The sequence below is a fragment of the Motacilla alba genome, chromosome 2 (assembly GCF_015832195.1).
Source record: "Motacilla alba alba isolate MOTALB_02 chromosome 2, Motacilla_alba_V1.0_pri, whole genome shotgun sequence".
In the NCBI taxonomy this organism is placed as follows: domain Eukaryota; kingdom Metazoa; phylum Chordata; class Aves; order Passeriformes; family Motacillidae; genus Motacilla; species Motacilla alba.
This window is the reverse complement of record NC_052017.1, coordinates 13,468,372-13,489,254: the sequence shown is the minus strand read 5'-3', so window position 1 is coordinate 13,489,254 and position 20,883 is coordinate 13,468,372. Positions and strand designations below refer to the sequence as shown.

At 38.0% G+C, this 20,883-nt stretch overlaps 1 protein-coding gene across 19 annotated transcripts in view; it reads right to left on the bottom strand.

Annotated features, from left to right (window-relative positions):
- PARD3 (par-3 family cell polarity regulator) overlaps positions 1-20,883 on the bottom strand; it is a 443,621-nt gene that overhangs the window by 121,284 nt on the left and 301,454 nt on the right. For all 19 annotated transcript variants that reach the window (XM_038128982.1, XM_038128975.1, XM_038128984.1 and 16 more), the window contains one exon: positions 16,641-16,857. In XM_038128982.1, the coding sequence (XP_037984910.1) occupies positions 16,641-16,857 (217 nt within the window). The remainder of the gene's footprint in view (positions 1-16,640; positions 16,858-20,883) is intronic.

The following is a 20,883-nucleotide window of genomic DNA, read 5'->3' as shown; positions in this document are numbered from 1 at the left end:
GGAAATCTCGTGAACTTTGGATAATCTAATCAAACTAAAATGAATGCCCAAACCTCTCTGTCAGCTGGCTCACTTTCAAGCTCACTTGCTTGAATGACTGCCACCACCCAGGAGGTGACCTAATCCAAAGTCTATCATGCTGAACAGAGAGGCACTGACTAACAAGTGCCTTCAGTGGCTTTGGGCCAGTGCATCAGAGCAACTGAACAGTATGAAGCTTGACAGAGAAGACAGTGTGGCAGAACATTTAAAGAACGGGCTCAAGCTACAACATGATGCAATATATATAAAAAGATATGTGAAATGTACATAAAGTACACATGTAGATATAAAGAATATGTAAATGATTTTCAAGAAATAGATATAAATACAGATAGGACAAGTGAAGCAAGAAGGATACACAAGTAACTACAGAAATTCCACATTTACAAGTTATCTCAAAAGTAGATTCAGTTTAAAAGAACATATGTCAGCATCCTTGATACAACAAAAATAATACATGTGTAATCTGCTAAAAGGATTTTACTCTGATGCGTTACTGATGAGATCATTGTCGTCTGCCAAATCATCCACATATTTCATTAGAATAAAGAGCTACAGAAGAAACATGCATTAGTTGATTAATGAAAAAACACAAAAATTGATTGAGACAAGCTCAGTAGCATTATGTTCCTTAATAGAAAAAAGACCATCATTAAAAATTAACAATTGGTAAGTGTCTTGAGCTATTTTGTCAGTGTTTTCTAGCTTCAAGGCATGCTCTTTTCCCCTTAGTAGCAAGCAGTATTCACATACAGACACACCTAATATAAACACTGCTTGAACTATTTTGCAATGATTTCTTTTTCACCCTGTTGTATCAGCAAAATCATAAGATTTATATTGCAACATATTATTGGGACACACAGAACCATTCTGTTGCTAAAAAAAAAAAAAACAAAACCAAAAATACAGCACACAAACAAAAGCCACCCTCTTTAGAGATGATCTGAAGGTTTAGAAGCTTTCCATTCCAAGCAAAATTGTGCAAGTGCTATTTTTAAAAACACATTTTTAAGTGTAAACATTTATATATTGGCAATAGATTTCTAGAAATAGCCTGTTATCGTATGTTACTAATCAAATTAGTAGATCCAATTCTACTTGGTGGGAGGGAGTAGAATGACTTCTGGAGTGACTCAGCAGCAGCACTGTCCTGAGATGACACAAAAGCACTGATGTGCAGGCACCTGGATGCAGGAGCTTGTGGGCATAATTAAAACAGACATTGATAACTTCATTTTCCATGGATCTCCTTGCTGATGTTAAAACTGATAAAGCAGCAACCCTTCTGGTGCAACATCCAGCAGAGGACCCCTGCCAGGAGGGTTCCTGGAGAACTCTACTATCACAAACCAAGAAAAGCACATTAAAAAAAGGTCATAGGTAACTCATGAAAATTAAGAACACTCTAAAAAGGGACACCTGTATCTCTTCAGGCCAGTGATGTTTGCCTTCAAGCAATAAGGAAACTCACATGCTCAGACACAAACACAGAAATTTAAATCACAAGAACCAAAGGGGCTATTACTGCAAAATATCAGCCCTTTGAAGTGCCCACCTTGGGCCTGAATACTGTAAAGCATGTGAAGGTCTTCTCTGCTCTATTCACACATTTTCTCCCAGCAGCCTCAATATCACGTTCCAAACATTAAAAAACCATTTTCCAGCCCCATTCAAGGGGGTGCTCCAGTACATCTCACCAAACTAAGTTTACTCAAAAAGAACAGAAAGGACGGCGCAACGCTTCCCGTTCGGCAGCCCCGGTGATCCCCACACAACCTCCTGGAAAGAAGTGCAAAGAACAGATGTGATCCATCACTGCTTCCAGCCATGGAAATGTAATCTGCCTGGCTTTGTGAACCACTATCCCAACTTCAAAGAAAATGGGTATGATGTCTAACTAGAGACATGTCACGAGGTTTCATTCAATTATTTTCCTAAACAGTTTTGATAACATTGCCTGAAATGCACGACACAACAGGCAGAATATTATTCACACCAAGTCGCTCTCTTTTCACAACTTTAACATTTGTAATATTTACATCCAGCATAAAATGGTGGAACTTTTAAAAACAGATTTCTTTTATGAAAAGACCATCTGTTTGCAAATTTCTAAACAGGATAATCTTCTTGTATTGCTACTCGTGATTGCCTGAAGCTAGCTGGAGACATGGACAGCACTAATAAATAAATAAATAAATAAAGCACAAGAAATCAGAAAAAAAGCCCTAACTACTTGAAACTACTGTAGTTGAAAAGCAGGCTGAGAAGTTCAAAGAAAGTATCAAAAATTTGACAATGACTCTATTGGAAAGAAGGCAGCAAGACAGCAGAGGTGTCCAAATCTCCTCAGTAAACAACACCACAATGTAGTAAAAGTCACCATAAATAATTCATATTCATGGTGGTCAGACAAAACCTGTTAAAACTGGGGATTGTGGTATCCCTGAAGGAGTCAGGAACATAAAAAAAAATCTTCTTCTTAGGTACAGTTTTGTTAACAGTCATCAGTGATGGGAGCAACCACAGAAGTAGTACATGACATTTTAATGGACATTTCATAACAGTCTAAGCATTTTAAAGTTTGTGACCAAAGCTCTTAAATGTAAGTATTCAAAAAAGACAGTAGTTATTGACCACAGTTACTTGCCCCAAGCTTAAATTTGATAAACGGTGTGCTACTTGTCATTGAAGAAAGCAGCTCAAACCCAACCAAACTAATTCAGTATTTTATATGTATTTTATAAATATATAATCTCAATCAGCAACGTATCCTTTTCTACTGTGATTTAATGTACTTAAAAATTCTCCTGTCACCCCTCTCACACAGAATGTGCCCTTCAAGACTGCAGTGCCCTGTTCTAAAATGCAACACTGGGCAGTAAGATACTAAACAGTAATTGAAAGACTGTAAATACACATTGCAAAAAACAAAATAAAGCCTCACTTAAAGAGTAAAGAGCAGGCTCCTGAAAAAGCCTGAGTGAAGGCCTGCAGTATGTTAACTCAAAGACTGCATACATAAAAACACACATACAACTCTCTACTTTGCAATACATAATTGGGATAACAAAAAAATCCCCAAATTCTCAGTAGCAACCGCTGCCACTATTAATAAGTTCCTGACAGTCTAAAGTACAAGGAAGTCATTCTTCTATAACACAAGCAATTTTTCTATGAAGAAGTAAAATCCTACATCCCAGTGCTACTGGGTGCCAGGTTTAGCCCCCCATCTCTGGCTCACACTGTGCCAAACAGGTGCCACCACTTTACCCCAGCACTCCCCACCTTCCCACAGCTGCCCTGCAGCCACGCAGCAAGGTGGGCAACCTCTGCTGCTGCAGTTGTCACGCCCCACAGAGGAGTTTAAAAATTGTGGACCCATTTTTTGTAGGAACAATGCTACATTGTGTGCCTCTAATTACTGGTGTCCACTAAGGATCCTTAGAGACAGCGTTTAAACCATGGCTACTCAGCAATGTGTTCTCTTCACAACTATACTTCTAATTCCTGCTCTGTTCATTTTAATGCATTATTGTTTCCAAATACAATGCTTCAAATTGCAAATTATGTCTGGCTCAAGGGCTGATTATGAGAAACACTAGCACTTCTGCCTCTGTGTGAATAACTCTGATAATAATGAGTGATTGATTGAGCTCCAAGAAGTCCAAATGATGAGAAGGGTCAATTTGAACATTTTTATTAGCTTCTTTTGTTAAATCTAACACTTTTCCAGGCCAGAGAAAAAATACTGCATCTGGTTACCATGATTTTTTGCAGCCCTACAGAAGTACAATTTAGAAAATGGGTACTGGTCTAAAGGCAGACCTTATAAGAAATGCTAATGAAACATAGAAAACCCACCCATTTTACTGGCACTCAAGAGATGGCCAAAGAAAAAGAGAATAAAAAGAAAAAGTTGCAAGGGAAATTTGCTTCAAGACTTTCCTGCCAGAAAAAGAAAAAAAAAACCCTTAGTAATACCAAGAGGCATCACAGCTCCACTTTACAACCTAAACACTTTGCTTAATAGGCCTGCCATAGGTGAACATGAGCTACAACATGAAAATCACTAGAAATGCTTACTAAGCACATGCAACAGCAGAAAAATTAGAGAAAAATGTAATAAAAAAGATAGTTAGACCAGGAAATTGCAGTTATATTATTCCAAGAACTTAAGTCTTGCAGTCATGCAATTAAACTGTATAAAATCAGCAAAAGTTAACTTAGACACAAAAAAGTTAATCAAACTAGTTGCAGTTCATCCAGAACCTTCCAAAGATTAAATTTTCCCTACAGATCTCATTACCTAGAAATGTTAAAACACGAGTCAGCACTTTTTCCGTCAGTTACTAGAGATCTTTGTTGATACACACCTCCTAGAAAATAACCTCTGCAGGGTAAATTAAGCAATAGGTGATGTCTCTGTATCTTTAGCCTCATTCGCATATCTGCACTTACAGAAGGTAAAGAAGCCACAGACAATTTCCAGCAGAAGACCACAGTCAACACTGTAGGACTTGTGCGGCAAGTCTAAACAAAAGATTCCTAAAAACAGACAAGTGTGCAGCTGTCATTCTCTACAATACCAAAAAGCATTTCCCCTCACTGAGCTGTAGCACCCTAGTGCTGATGGCTGTGGGTTACAGTTCAGGGAATCCTGTCTCATTCTGGGTTTCACAGTGCCACTCAAGTCTCCTTGTGGCTAAAATATAGTTTAATTCTATAACCAACTTAATAATGCCAACAGGACACCTTTACAAGGTATCCTAGAACACAATTCATTTGAGTGCCCTTGAAGTCTTCAAGACCAGGTTGGATGGGATTTTGAGCAACCTGATCTAGTGGAAGATATTCCCACTCATTTGGGGTTCTATTAGAACTAGATGGTCTTCCAACTTAAACCATTCTGTGATTCTATGAATCCACATTATCATAGAAAGCAGAGAGAAAAAGATAACAGGCACATTATTTTGAAAGATTGCTACAAAGATAGGGCTATGGCACAGGGACTTAGCCTGAACCAAGGCTCTGGGTAATAAATATTAATATGCCACTGCTGGTTTCACATACCTCTCTCTCTTCTATCCGCTGATATACCCTGCAGCGGGAAAATTTTGTTTCTGCATGCTGTATCTTCTGGGTGGAGAATGAAGAGCAAGGCTCTGCAGCACCAGAACAAACTATCTCTGGAGCACATGCAATAAAACTCAGGTGAATCATTGCTGGGACAGCAGTCTGACAGCAACTCCCTGCAGCAGCTGCTTCCAGGGCTTGCCCAGAGCTACCTGGAGCCCAGGAGATGCCTGGGATCCTGTAGCTGCCAGCAGTCAGAGCTTGAGCTGTCTTCATGGTAAGAATTTGAAAGCAGTTGAAATAACTATATCAATAGTGATTTACACTGCTGGTTATTTTAGGGCCAAGCTGGGAGCTGAGATTTTTTCAGATTCAAAAGATGTACAAAGCAGGAGTTGCTCAGGACTAAGTACAGGCAAGAGATGTGGGGTGGTGAGTTGGGGGGGTTTGTTTTTCATTAGGTTTAGTTTGGTATTTTTTTCCAACTCATATACATAAGCTCCTAGCACAGAAAATTTCAGACTTGGACCAGCCCCATACACACTGACATTTTTGTTCTCATTTCTACACTATTAGGCCTGAATTTATTTAGAAACCCAGAGAGATGATGTTTAAAATAAACCCAGACTTGACTTCAAAGGTATCTGGCTCTTGAGATGTTCTTGAAAGGATAACAGCTCTGCTCACGCTCAGTGTTGCACACAGTCTACAGCAATTATCACTGCCATTTGACTATTTCTTCTGAATATATAGCCTAAAATAAATATTGAAAAAAAAAAAACCCTTCAACAATGAAAATGGCACTGATTCTTCACATTTCCTTTAACTTACACAAGCAGTTTTCTTCCTTTGGGGTTATAAAAAGCAAATAGAACTAGCAAAGTATTTGGAGCTCTACAGATGATACCAGGAATCCTAATGGTTACAGATTATAATACTGTAGGTATCATTACCTGCTCAGCAACATCAGAGAAAAAAAATACTTTAATTGTCACACTACATCTGAAACTCCTGCTTGTGCCAGCATGTTGTGCTCTGAATTTCAGGATTTTAGCACTATGTGTTAGAGACAATGATAGCATCTATAACAACATTGTGAAATATTTGAGATTTCTTTGTGGTATGCTGCTGTTGAAATGTGTAATAGCAGTTCAGCTTGCATACTAAACACACCTGGTGTTGAATATGCCAGAGGCACTTGCAATTGGTATAAAAATATACTACTTTTATTATTGTGGTACTGAAAATTGCTGATAAAGACAAAATTCTAGATGCATTTTTTATTATTTAATCTTATTTTTCATATCTTTTAAAGCTAATCCATAAACTAAATTGTCATTTTTTTTTACCAAGCAGTACTTATAATAGCATAGCATGAAAAAGGAAACTACATACATCTTCAGTGACTCATCTATCCAACATCCATCCAGCATTCTTCCACCTTCAAACTACACTCAACAGTATCGGGGAGCTCTAGCACATATTTTTAGCATACATATATTTCATATTTATACAGTACAGGAAACATCACAGGACATTAAAACCCCTGGAGACACTAGCAAGAACAAGGTACTATCCAATTTTTAAAATGAGAAAATAGCTGCTCTTGAAAGTTTAAGCAGCTTGCCAAACTCCAAGAGTTTTTGCACTGCAAGCCCAAAAAACATCAGGACCAACTATGCAGATTTCATTGACAAGCTAAATCTATGAAGTTAATAGTCAGTTAACATTGACTGAACTAGTTACTTATAACAGAGAATTTCTCTACCAATACAGCATTTTCAACCTACTTTCAGCATTAAATACAAACTCTTTAAAACAGCCAACCAGTAGTATGCTGTTATATTTACTGAAATTAGTCAAGTTCACCAAGTAGTTTCATGGAACTATACGATGTTCTTTTTCCTTTTTGGACTAGGAGCTACAAGACTGATAGCAACAAAGTCCTGAAAAAAGTGTTAACATTTGTAGAAACTAAGAATTTATCTTCTGCAAAAGCAAACATTTCAAAATTTACTGTTAACCACATCATCAGCTAGACCAAACATACACTGTAAAACTAGTTCTTGAATTCATTCCAGTAGGGTCTATTTTATAAACATCTACAGCCCTTTCTTGCACTTCTGCTTATTGTAAGTGTGCCCAGAAGTGGTAAAATTTAATACACGGTGGAACGCTATATTAACTACTGAAATGTTATTACACATCAAAAAGGTTTACTGCTACTCTGTAAACATGCTTACCTGAGTGCTATAAAATGCTGACATAATGAGTCAGATCTACTGCAGTGCACTGCAATCAGCTCTGTGCACTTGAAATGCAAAAGCAGCTCCTTGAAACAAAAGTATTTACACAATCTCTAAAAGACATTTTTGTATATGGCATACTTCAAATTTTGTAGTATTTGGGAATTAGGTAAATATACCCCAAATTATCAGTACCAGGACAAATTGCCCAGAGCAGAATATGTGTACACATTGTATTTTGTACTTGAGCACAAAGGCAGTGTCTCAAGAAACCCCCGAGCTACAGATCACTGAAGTCTGGAAGAGAGACCTGGGAAGACCTGGCCACTCAGTTCTGGTATCCCAGCCTTGGGAGCTACAACTGCTCAGTGTCAAAGTACTGGGATACAGGGACTTCCTGGGTATCATTTAACTCTTGTGGGACCAAATTCTTATGCTTTTACATTAAATCCTAAGGAATCAACCAAACATGTGTGGAATTAAAAAGAACTTTTTCTCCCTCTCCAAAAGTAAAATAAACTTCCTCCTTTTATGACTGGCTGAACTACAAATGCCCGAGGTTTTACTTGATATATGTACTTTGGGATGAAAATGGGAAGTATCAGCATTAATACAACACTAATTTTAGATATTTAACAAAAAACAGGTGACATTTTCCGGTGCAGCATGAAATAGTAGAAAGAAAAATTTCTGTCAACTGTTTCTTCCTCAGTTCCACAGAAAATAACCACCTTTTCTAGCTCAGTGGATCATATAAGATACTATTACCCCATCAGACTATCAGCTCAGTATCTTAATAGTTGCCAGTCCAAGACAATTTGGAGTAAGATGCATGGAAGCATAATGAAAAAAAAAAACAAACATACCCTCTTTATAGATAAATTATTCCTTAACATTTAGCATGTCATGAATGTAAGGAGTCTCAAATACAGGCTTGGGTATGTTACTTCCTATTCTCTTGGGGTCCTGTGAGGGCAGCAGTCCCTGAGGGTAACACTGTATCACAAAGGTCCCTTAAAATGTCAATATTTTGCATTAAAATCTTATTGTACACCCACATGTTCTTGATTCATGAGAAGCTTAAATACATGCTGATTGATTCACATTTTTTGTACCAGCAATTATTCAGTGTCTCTTATTCCTATCTTACCAAGGACAAATACTTTTCACCAGGAGAGTGGTTAAGCATTGGAACAGGCTGCTGAAAGAGGCTGCTGACTCCCCATCCTTGGAGATATTCGAAAATAAACTGGCCACGACACTCAGCTGATGAAAAGTTGAAGCTGGGCTGCTGTGAGTAGGAGATGAACCAAGCAGAAAACCTTTCTTGCTCAAATCACTGAGAGTGCAGTACTTTGAATATCTCTTCAGTTCCTTATAATTATTTTTTTTCCTCTAGAAGTCATCAACAGATTCAAAGTGGGGGAAATATTGCTTCTATACCCCATTGTCACTGTGTTTCTAGCATTTCCCTCTCTCTTATTCTTTCTACAAAACTTGTGTTCATCTTCTTTTACTGAAGCAACCATTTAAAAGCCTAAATAAGGCCTCTGAAAGCCTAATACCTACTATTTTCCTACTGCATTCAGGGCAACACAGGTGCTCACCAACTATTTCTGTGCCAGTGTATTCTATTCCAGAAATTATGCACTGGTTAAATCCCATTTTGCCCTTTTCACTGAAGGATTGCATAACTACATCTTTTAATGACTATTTCTTTGCACAATAGTAGGACAAGTTAACATCTTAACAGGAGGCATCAGCCTGCCAACACAGCACAAATACAGATCACTGCTCCTGGGAACTGAAATGCAGTAGTAAGCTGGAGCTTTGCCTTTTAGAAAAAGGATCAGCTGTCCTGCAGCTGCCAACTTCAGTACCTTAAGAAAATGTGACTTAACCACCTATGTCATCCCAGACACAAAACTATATTAAGTTGCATTCATTTTCCTCTAAGTCAACATTCCTATTCCTGTTTTTAAAACGGATTTTCAAAAATAACTCCGCTTTAAAAACATAATCTATAACATCCACAATATATACCAATGTACAGGTCCTATCAGTAGTGAATTAAACCTCTAAAGAAGCTTTCCAAGAGATAACAAAACAAGTGTCATTAGTAGAGCTTTTCACCTAACAAACACTTCATGTCTCAAGACAGTATTTATTTATGATGCTTTGTTATGGACTAGGGCACTGCCTGCTTAGTCTTCAATTATCACATGAGGTGGAAGAAAAAATCCTATTTCTATATGAGCTTAAACTGAAATTGACTTTGAATCTCTGAACTGTCAACAAATTCTTCCCTGAAAAGGCTGGCTTTGCAGAGATTATAAAGAAGGTGTCATCCTTGACACTTGTGTTCTATATTCATCCAGCAGGCCTGGAAGAGAAGTGTGCAGAACGCCGGGCAGGATGGCGGAGGGCTCAGCTGTCACCCTGCCTGCCTCCCTCGCTTGCTTTGCAGGCAAAGACAGTGCTGAAGGTGTCAAAGGTTCTCTATTTAAAGTCACTGACAAGCAAAGGAAGAACACTGGGAGAATATGTTAGCAGCCACTATGAACTCATCTCTAGTAACAAGTCATCCTGACACTTACTTCTGGATGTTAGAAACAAGAGCCCTGATTCTATTGAAATTAAAAAAAAAAACAAACAAACAAAACCAAAACAACCAAACCCCCATACACTATACCACCATCAGATTTATAAGTTCAACATTTACTCTGGGAAAATCCAGAGTAAAGAACACATAGACCAAAATCCCTGCTTTCTGTCAGAGTGACAAAACCAGAAAGCCACATACGATTATGTTCATCTCCCACTTCAAATCTCCTTTGCACAATTGCATACCACTGCTTTCTGTGTTTCGTTTAAAAGTCACAGAGTTGACTAACCACTTCATGAAGCCGCATTCCTTAAATCCCTAACAGATTATGTGAACTTGTTTAGTTTAGAAACATAAATTTGCCATTCCACTACCCCCTGCCCCAATGACATCTTAGTCTAAAGCGGGTGTGCTCGGGGCTGCAGGCAATGAAACACACCTCTCCTCAAAGCAACTGCCTCCACTGAGCAGCAGGCAACAGGACAGCACAGAAATGCACAGAGAAAGGAAGGAGCACTGCTTATCTTTCCAAAAAAGAAAAGTTATTTCCAACCAAGCTTATCTCTTTCAGTCCCTTATTTAGTTTTAATTGGAAAGAAGGAAGTGAAGAATATGAAAATGCTTTGAAAGACCCTTGTAAGAGTCCTGGGTAATCGTCTGCATCAAAGATGACAATTTGCTGCATGGCTGATTTAATTTGAAAAGCCTTTCTGATGCTGTGTGTCCCAACAGCCAGCTGAAACCTTGAAAATGGATCAGTAGTAGCCCAGAGGAGCACAGAAAAGGTGCATCAACAGCATCCAACTTGCAGACAGGATGAGGTCGGTGCTCCTCCTCTAAAGGGAGAGGATATCCTGCTTAGGCCCTGCATCCAGGATTACAGTAGGCCATGTGTTTTCTAGCTGGTGGCACAAGGGGGGAAGCAGATGTGGACTTAATGACAGTTGTGCCATCTGGCTTGTAATAGCAGCAGGCAAAAACTGGAGCACAAATGGCCCCAGATTCCATTTACCTGACCAACGACTCAGCTCAGCGTTTCTGATGAAAGTCTCAGCACAAGCAGCACAAGCTGTTGGCAACGTTCTCCTATGAGCATTAGCAAACCCAGGCACAACTCAGTGTGCATACAGTGAGCTTCCAAGTTTGAAACGATGCAGCTGACGGGTGTTTAAGCACTAACCTCCTCCTCTGTGTTCCGAGGCTCAAGATTTATCGTGTTTTGTTCCATGAGCACTCAAGGAAAAAAAACTTTAACTTTCAGAGCTCATTCCATGTTTTCTATTAAGTCCATATATCAGTAAGTGTCATTCACCAATACAAAGTCCTATTAGTCATGCTTCCAAGGAAAATGTCATTATTGCTGCTTCTTAAACTACTGAATGATAGTAATCAGACCACAGATTTTTGTTTTATCAAGTTTGAAGTATTTGCCAGTCCTGCTGATGAGGATATAATTCAACAGTATTTTACACAACTCTGACATGTTTTAGTTATTGTGCTCAGTTAAAAGTCTGAAGATTGCTATTAAATGAAAGAGAAAGAAGGTTATTACTAAATCAGTGGTATAACCTTTGTGAGTTGCTTTTCATCTCCTCTCAGACATTACAATGAGAAAACGTAAATGAAAACCAGAATAGGCAACACAAGGAAGTCATGTAACAAGCAACAGTAATCCACATGGGTTATTCTCCCAAATGCCTAGTCAGTGGTCTCAGATAGCTCATGTGGTTGAAATGTGTAATTCAGAGCTACAAATAGTATGTTTATAAATCTGGACATGTCCAGTGCACCTTGGAAACAGCTGTGTGGGGGAAAAAAATAGCCAGCAGTATATCTGATTTCAGCTAAACAAGGTTGCCAACTGAATTATCTATTTCCTCTCATAGAACTGGAAGATGCAACACTGCAAGGCTCCCAGTAATCACTTTAAATGTAATTAAATCTAATTAGGATTAGATTTTAATGGTAATCTGGGGAAATTACATTTGCATTGGTTATTCAGTGCATTGATTTAGCCACCTATGTGCTACACTTAAAATGGGAATTAAAGATCAGCTACCATACGTTATGGTACATCTCCATCAACATTACAGGCCAGATCTTAAAATATGCAACTTCCAATACAAAAATCATCTATGCACGTGATTAATTTTGAGCATACAGTCTTGCTCTGAGAAGCTCAATACACAGTGCTTATGTTCTCCATTGAAAAGTCAAGTTTATGTGGGACTCAGGTACTAATTCCTAAGGTAGAAAATTTATTTAATATAACATATTTATCCACAGATGCTTCAAATTGCATTACATCTATTCCATAAATGACCCCCAAAAACTGATGCAGATATTTCTTGCTTAAACCCCAGGTTAAAATACAAGTCATATCCCCCATCTTCTGTTCTCATCATCTGCTCCCCACACAAATCTAAACATACCATATGAATTTTCAAAGCCACTTTTCTCCAATCATACCAAGGGTTAATTGTTTCAGTAGGTTTGGGGCTGTTTATCAGGCAATGACTGTCCCTAGATATTTTCAGCAAGACATGACTAGCTAGCTTGGCCTCCCTACTATTCCCTTTCCTGCCTTTGGAAACCCAAAGCTGCTTCTTTCTCCTCATTATTCTCAGTGTCTTGGAGGTTCATTTTCACCTAAAGATGTTCTTCCTCAGACACATCCTGTCCTGAGACTGACCACTTGCTGGACATATTTTACATCATCAGTTCAGTCACCCATCCAACAACTGTATCCAAGCTTGCACACTGGGAAGAAGCATGAATTAAGTAAAGGGATTGTAAGTGATCAGCAGCACCACAGCAGATGTGCCATTTCATCATCATCAAAACCTTCAAATATAACATCTCAAATCTTCCTCTCTCATACCCTACGGGGATCCACTTACATAAAAATATTCTGTACACAGTAGGGGCAAAAGGAAGGGGAAAAAATGCACCATATACCATTTTTCTCTCCCAGGAGGGGAAGGTCAAAGAGTTGCACAGCACAGAGACCCATTAAATTAATGTACATCTATCAGCACTAATTACAGGCACATTCTTTGAAACTGTGAAGACTCTTTCTTAAGGCAGCACTATAATAACTTCTTCAACTATTGATTGTTTTTGTCAGGTTAATTTTTATCAAGAAACAAAATCTCTACTTAAAAATAAAATCGGACTCAAAATGAGTAAACATATTTCATATTGCATTTGGTGAAGCATGCAGGCTTTTATAAACTTCTGATGTCAACACATACATCCACTGAAGGCTTCTCAGCAGTGAAACAGAAAAACTAGCAGAACTTCCTATCAGCTTCACAAAAGCTACTTGCTCAGCTGGCAGTGGCCATCCAGGCACCCTGTAACTGGAGAAGGAGGAACTGCACAGCATTTCACAGGCCACAGGATTTGGCACATGACCCTGTTGAATGGCTAAGACAAGAATCGTGGTGGTGTTTGTGGGTCCCCAAGATGGGGAAAGAGATGAGAATCTTAACTCCATGTTTCAGAAGGCTGATTTATTATGATATTATATTATATTAGAAATGCCATACTAAAACTACACTAAAGTATAGAGAGAAAGGATACATCAGAAAGCTAGAAAGGAAGGAAGAATGAATAACGAAAACTTGTGACTGCTCAGAGCCTTGACATAGCTGGCTGTGATTGGTCACTAAGAAAAAACAATTCACATGAGACCAATCAAAGATGCACCTGCCATATTGCACAGCAGCAGATAGTTATTGTTTGCATTTCTTTTCCGAGGGATTTTTCAGAAAATCTCACAGTGACAAAGAATGATTCCATTACTCAGATAAAACAAATAGATACAGGGTTATGCAAAGCACTGCAGCACCTGCCTCTCCTCCAATAGACCAGTATTTCTGCTCACCACTTTTCTAGGCTAACTTCTGTCCTATTTTCATCTGTGAGAGGAGGCTTCTCAGCCGAATGGCATAATTAAATGATCCATTGTGTCCTGAAGTGTCGATTTGAAATACACATATGCTCAGAAAGATTTATGTCACAGTCAGAAGGTGAACTTCCAGCTTGTCCACAGCCCAATGCCAGCAAAGGTTCTCTGAAGATAACAGGAGTTGTGTGTGTCAGAGCCACACAGTTTTGCAGTTTTGCAGTTTGCAGCTCTCCGCCAAGGTTATGTCAATCCTCTTTACTACGCTTGACACAAGCAGTAAAACAATGGAGGTGTTTAGAAGATTTACGTATGATTTTGACTTCTTATCTGAATCATCCAGGGATTTCTTGGAAATGATGACTAGATGCTGAAGGATAAAGGTAACTTAGGATTCTCTAGTGGGACTTTCCATCTCACAGTAGAGTTTAATGAAGATTCCAGCAGCAAATCCCAAGATTTTTACTGAACACAAGGAGACTTATTTTTATACATCACACAGACTCTTCTTTATGAGATGCCAGTTTGCATATAGGTAACGAAAAGCCTTTTGGCTAAATACAGACATTGGAATAAAGTGTCAGTTAATAGCAACTTCATGCCACAAGTGTTTTTGACCATACAACCTAATGAAGAAAGATTATTTAAAGATTAGAGCACTGAAAAGGAAGAAAAAAGTGAAAAAGGAGAAAAGAAAAAGAGCGACAAAGAAATTACAACTTTGTACAGAACTAAAACATCCAATTATGCTTTGGTCCTGGTTTGAATTTTAAATGTTACTGTCATCATTATTTTCTATCACAAAACTTCTTTCAGTGATTACTTGAAATCTATGATAGATGTCAAATGTACAGAAAAACAAAACATGTTATAGGTAGAAGTAGTAGCTTATTTTGCAGACATAACAAAGCCCATCTCTCAAACATCATTGAGAAGCCTGTCAACAAAGCATATCAAGCACCAAATGGAAATGAGGCATAATGCTTAATTCTCTCAATCAGCATTTTCTTGCTTGCCAGGAACACCTCTCCTGTGTGGGCTGACAAGGTGCAAGCTAATTTACAGATCCAGGAGGAGTCAGCTATATCCGCATAGCACTGCTCTCACATTAATTAAGAGGAGACTGAAAAGTAAAGTTCACTCAGAAATGGTAGTGAAGGAAAAAAACCTCAAGAAAATGTTGACTGTTATGAAGAGCAAACAACAAAGCATTGGATCATCCTATCACTCAAATCAGTGTTGTTTCCAAATTAGAGATTTCAGAAGTGTTATATCAAGCACACCGAAAAGGTGCTTGCCTGGCCCATGGAACTGCCCAAGCTTTCTAGATGCTCTAAACACTTTCTGACTGAACTCACAAGACAACAATCAAGGTTGTTTGATGCTACTACTTACAGCCTATAGAATTTATCATGCACATTGTGCTTCAATTTTACCTGTAATTTCTGCTGTTTAAAAATGACAGAGAGCAGAAAAGATCCACTCAGCATTTCACATCTCCTGCCTTCCACACTCTCCCAGAGTGGGGTGCAATGCTCTGCTCCAGTCCTGAATTGAGGCAGGCAAATATCCAGAGGATGAGGGCATCCCCGTGGGCTTCACAGGCTGAAGGACTCACTTCCTACCTGACATGTGAGACTATCTCCTATAATTCTTCTTCTCTTCTATGGCATACACTGTGGAAGAGCCTGGTATTATTTAGTGTTTTCTAAAGCAGATTTCAAAACAATATTTTCTAATTAACTACTTTTTTTTCCTAATTAACCATTTTTTCTTCTTACTACTCTTGTAATGTGATTCTCAGTCACAGAACAATTCTCAAGAACCTGTGCAGTTACAACACGTTAAACTAATATTTTAAAGGATAAAGAAAGTAATGGGATGAAAGTTAACTGAAGCTCCCCTTATACGCTTTCAGAGCACAATCATTAACAAATAATTAAAATAATACCAGTACCTCGCTTTAAATAACAAAACAAACACTGCTGTAATATTGCTTTTTCTTTGAAATGTGTTTAATTACTCTATCTGGCTAAAAGAAGGACTGGTTTTCTTGTTCTCTCACCCCTTTCCACAAGTGATCAAATATGTTTGTCATGTTACAACATTTACCCACAACAGCAGGGTGTACCTCAGCAGTGTGCTCCCTTCAGATCATATATGTCTGCTGGGGAGATGACTCCTTTAAAAAGAACTCAGTGTTTGAGTTCTTTCTTTCACTGACCCATTCTCTATGGATTCTCAGAGCACACAACCTTAGATCTTGCCTTCCTTGAGAGAAGCATGCTGTTTCTCAGTCTCAATCTGATTAATCTCTTTCACATCATGCCTCCTTGACACCAGTAGTCTTAATAGTAAAGCAAAGAAAAACATTCATTTAGCAACCCATAAGCTTTGGGTACCGTATTAAAGAAGAAAAATAAAACAAAACCCCAAATGTTTTGAGTCGTCAAAGGATATGCACATTACTTAGACATCACCAAAGACTGTTTCAAAACCAAGCAGAGTGTGGCTTAAAATTACTTTTTCCTTTGTCTTTCCTTTCCTTTGGCCTGCCAGCCATCTTCTTCTCTATCATTCTGAGCTGCTTCCCTTTTATGACACCACCCATAGGTTCAAAAATTGAGAGATCAGCCTATATACATAGCATGTGGATTTGTATAGTAAAATATGGCCTCAGCAAGAATTAACAATATAATGAGTAATTAGAAGAAGAAACTTCTTTTCTAATTCATTCTACATTTGATTGCAAAGTACCTACCTGAACATGTCTCCTAAGCCTTTCAGCATTCCTTTCTTTGCCTTAATTTTATCCTTCTCTTTATCTCGATCTTTCTTCTTTTCCTTTCCAGTTTTTTTTCTGTCACCTTTATCTTGGCTTCCATTCATGTGTCTCTCTAATGAGTGGGATGGCTGGTCACTTGCTGTGGACACAGATTCTCTACCAGATCTTGAGCTCTCCTCTGTGTCTTCTTCCACTGAAAGCACATATTAAGAAACATCAGTGACATAAGAACAAACAAAAAGACTTTTTGGTATATTCCATAATGTATTTTGAAGCAGGATATATGGAAAACCACAATAAACTCTTTTTTTTTAAATCAGTATCTGCTTACATGGTTTTCCAAGAGTGTTCATTAGAAGTATTAAACTCATAAAAGCAAGAAATTCACCTTTGCAGACCATTCTGCAAAACACAATTTGCACTTTATGGGTACTCTGGATAATGTATGGATTAATAAAGAGGATTAGCAAAGTGATATTAATTGGCCCCTTTGTTTCAGTATCTAAATCAGTTGAGGAGAGATTTAGAAATATCTGCAAGAAGTAACAACACCAGTGCAGCATGCCTTGTCCATAAATTCTTAGTAATATTCTCATAAAAATATGAAAGTCATTAGGGAGTGTTAACCCTCAAAGCAAGCCATAACAGACTTTTTTTTCTTCTGCAAGTAACATAATAGTTTTGTTATGCTTCTTCATTTCCTGGAGCCATTTAGAACACATCATGAACTATGATTGTTATTTTTGGTGTTCTTGGTTGAGATGGGGCAGCCTGGGAGGTTGAGGTGGGGAGATTTCATCCAGTGGAACAAGTAAAATACTTTAAGGGCAGATAAAATGTTCCTTCTCTGTTTCTAATTCAAGACCAGGAGTCCTAAAGCACACCCAAGGCTAGATTTAACAGCCCATATGTATTTCAGACAGTTTGAAAGAAAAATTTCTAAAAGAAAAAAAATTCACTGAAAACCTGAAAACTGCTTTGGTAGTTTAGTAAGAAAGAAATAAAACACTTCAAGCTGGTGGGTCAGAACACTGCACTGCATGCCTCGTGAAGCTGGGACTTTCCATCAGCTCTAACATTTTATATCACCACATTTAAGTAGGGCTCTAGCCATCTCCTAGCTTTCCAACAGACTGCACAAAGCAGCCATTAGGATCACAGATGTATACTTAGTATTGCCTCCTGTAGCTCCAATGAATACAAAGGCTCCAAACAGCTTTTGGCAGTAGAATTTGAAAAAATACAGTCTTGCTTTATATATGCACAGTCTATGGAAAACAAAAAAAAATTTGTACTCATGGTTTATAAAAGGGAAAAAAAATTGGTTTTAGTTTCACCTATGTTTACTACTTCTTAATACTATTCTGCTAATATTGCTCAAGATCTTAGCAACTATTCTACAGCCAACAGAAGAGTGTAATTCTTCTGAAATGTCTCATCTGTAGACTACTATAGAATATAAACTTGCTTTTCTTAGTCATCATTCATCTTTACCTTTCAAGTAAATCATTGAACCTGAAAAGTCTACAAATCACTGACTGAAAGCCGTTCAATATAATGTCTTCTCTCTCTCAGAAACTTGCTTGCAAAATACTCTTTATTCCTTAATATTATAATCTACAGACGTGTCCAAAAGACTTTGCACTTATTCACCAAGTATCAAGTTTTCTACAAATATTCTCCAGCCCTGGATGATCACATAGATATATTTCAAGAAAAATATACCATGTCAGATACATCTCAACATTAGTAACTATTTTCGAATCTTAAGTAGCACTCTGAAGTACAAACCACCAGAGTGGCCAGGCCTCGGCACTTAATTCAGGGCTGCTATGAGTAAAGCAGATGATACAGCAGCTTCTCAACTGTAGGCACAGTTTTAATATTTTACATGTTTTGTATTTTAGGAAACTAATAGGTCCTATACATGCCTCTGTACTAGCTGTTCTTGTACTTTTTATGGTCCCAGCGCTTCTTAATCAGTGTCTGGAATGATATTTAGTTATTATTAAAAGAATTGTGAAAAAACACTTTGGAATAGAAATGTTAATTTTTTTACATGTTAATTTATAGCTACAATCTGTTCTAACTAGACATTTAAAACACTGTACTTGCAAACGAATATAATTAGCAAAAAAAAAAAACCTGTATGAAATTTCTGACAAATTTTGCGATCAACTGTTTACTTGGAACTTCACTGCTAGAATTTTAAAGCTGATTCAGTTTTGACCTATGTTTGTTCATACTCACATAACAATACATTAAATAAATCATAAATATATATGTATTGTTTACTGCACTATGCTGAGTTGCGGAACAACTTGTCATAACAGTGTGTTGTGGTATAGGAAGAGTACTCCCCAGTTTGGTGCTCCTACTCAGACTCTCCAAAACATGTGCCACCCACTCGCTCCCCCCCCCTCCCTTCACTTTGTCCCTGCAGCAGGATGGAGAGGACAGCTGAAGGTACAAAAGGTAAAGATCACAGGTTGAGATGAGAACAATTTACTGGAAACAGCAATGAGGTAAGAAAACCAACAATAACAGCAACACTATGAATGAAAGAGCGCGCAAGGAAAGAATGATTGGCACACAAGTTCTCAACCCTGACAACACCTGACTGTTCTGTTGACTACTCTACAGGATCTGGTAGGGACCCCTTCCCCCCTCCCTGGAAAATGATGTGAGGTGGTATGGAATAACCTCTGGGTCCTGGCCATGGCCCCTCCTGGCTATGGCAAAAGTCAGCCCTGTCCTGGCCAGAACCAGGACACAAAGCTTCTGCTTGCTATTTATTTTGCATGTTCCTTGAAGAATATTGTCTCCTTTCTGTCTTAGCAACTAATATTTGTCTATCACACACAGTTTGCTTGCAATTAACTCAGTAGCTTAGACTGAGGCCTGTGAACTGGGATGCCTGTTCTTCTGAGTAAACACCGGTCTCTCTACTGGACTTAAATCGATTTCCAGTTTTCTTAAAAGGACCCGACATGAAGAAGCTTGTTTCACTTTTATGCAGTGCAGTCATCCTGCAATTAACATACACATAATTACTAGTGTTTAGAACAAATGCAAATGCTGCTCAATTAAAATTCAAACCCAGGCTACAAATGAAACTTCTAATTTTTGTTATGTTGCAGTAATGACATTAGGTTACTGCAAAACGCAGGATGTATTTGTTTTGGTGCTGTTATTTCCTTTTTTTCCTGCAACCTCCTGCCTCCCCATTCAGGATGCTGGAGCCAAAAAATTAAATTGGAGTATACTTTAAACATCAATTAAACTGAACACTAGTGTCATTTCATGAACCACACTGCAGTATGGAGAACTACACAAACAGGTATTATGAAGCTATTCTCCTAATTAGCCCATAAAATGGAAAAGATGCACATGAGGAATCAAAGCTACTTAATGTGAAACTATTTTGCCACTAAGCTTCTAGGCCTCTTATTGTGATATTTAATACAGCCCTAGATTCCAGCAATTAAGATTCAGCGAAAGATTAGAAAGCTTTGTTGATCTCTCCCAATCAAAATGCCTTGTTCTTCTTCATGCCACTAAAGATAAACATTTTGCTTCTAGTCAGCTATTTCAAGTATTAAAGAAAAAAAGACAAAAAACAAAAAAAAGGGAAAAAAAAACCAACAGAAATCCCCCCCAAACCAGGACAAATTATCTGTAAAAGCTGAACACCGACATCTCTTTCCACAAATGCTCCTTCTTTACAGCCATTAAAACTCACACACACACATCTTCTCAAATGATTAAAATGTTACCTCTGAACCAGTCCATGCCATCTGATTTTAATCCTACATTTAGTAATTTAATAGCACATTGTTCCAAGGACATTTAGAAGAGTCACCCCCTGTGTCACATATGCTACCTGTATTCTTTATGGCTTTTGTGCATGGAACGATGACATGTTAGGAACTCCTCTATACAATACATTGCAGTGCTATTATTTGCTAATCCAAAGTGGTCACTGTCTGGAAGACAAAGAAACACTTCTAGCACTGAAACACTTGGAGAAAGGCAAAAAAATTCAAGCAAGACAAATGGATCCAACCTCAAGGAATCACCAAACTGACCACCAGCATGTTTGCCTGGGTTTTATAATGAGAGAAAAATCACATTCTAATTTCAAACAATTATGGAATAATTAGATACAATTTCAAAAAAACTTAGGCAACATCGTTATGGCAGCAGTGAGGCATTAGTT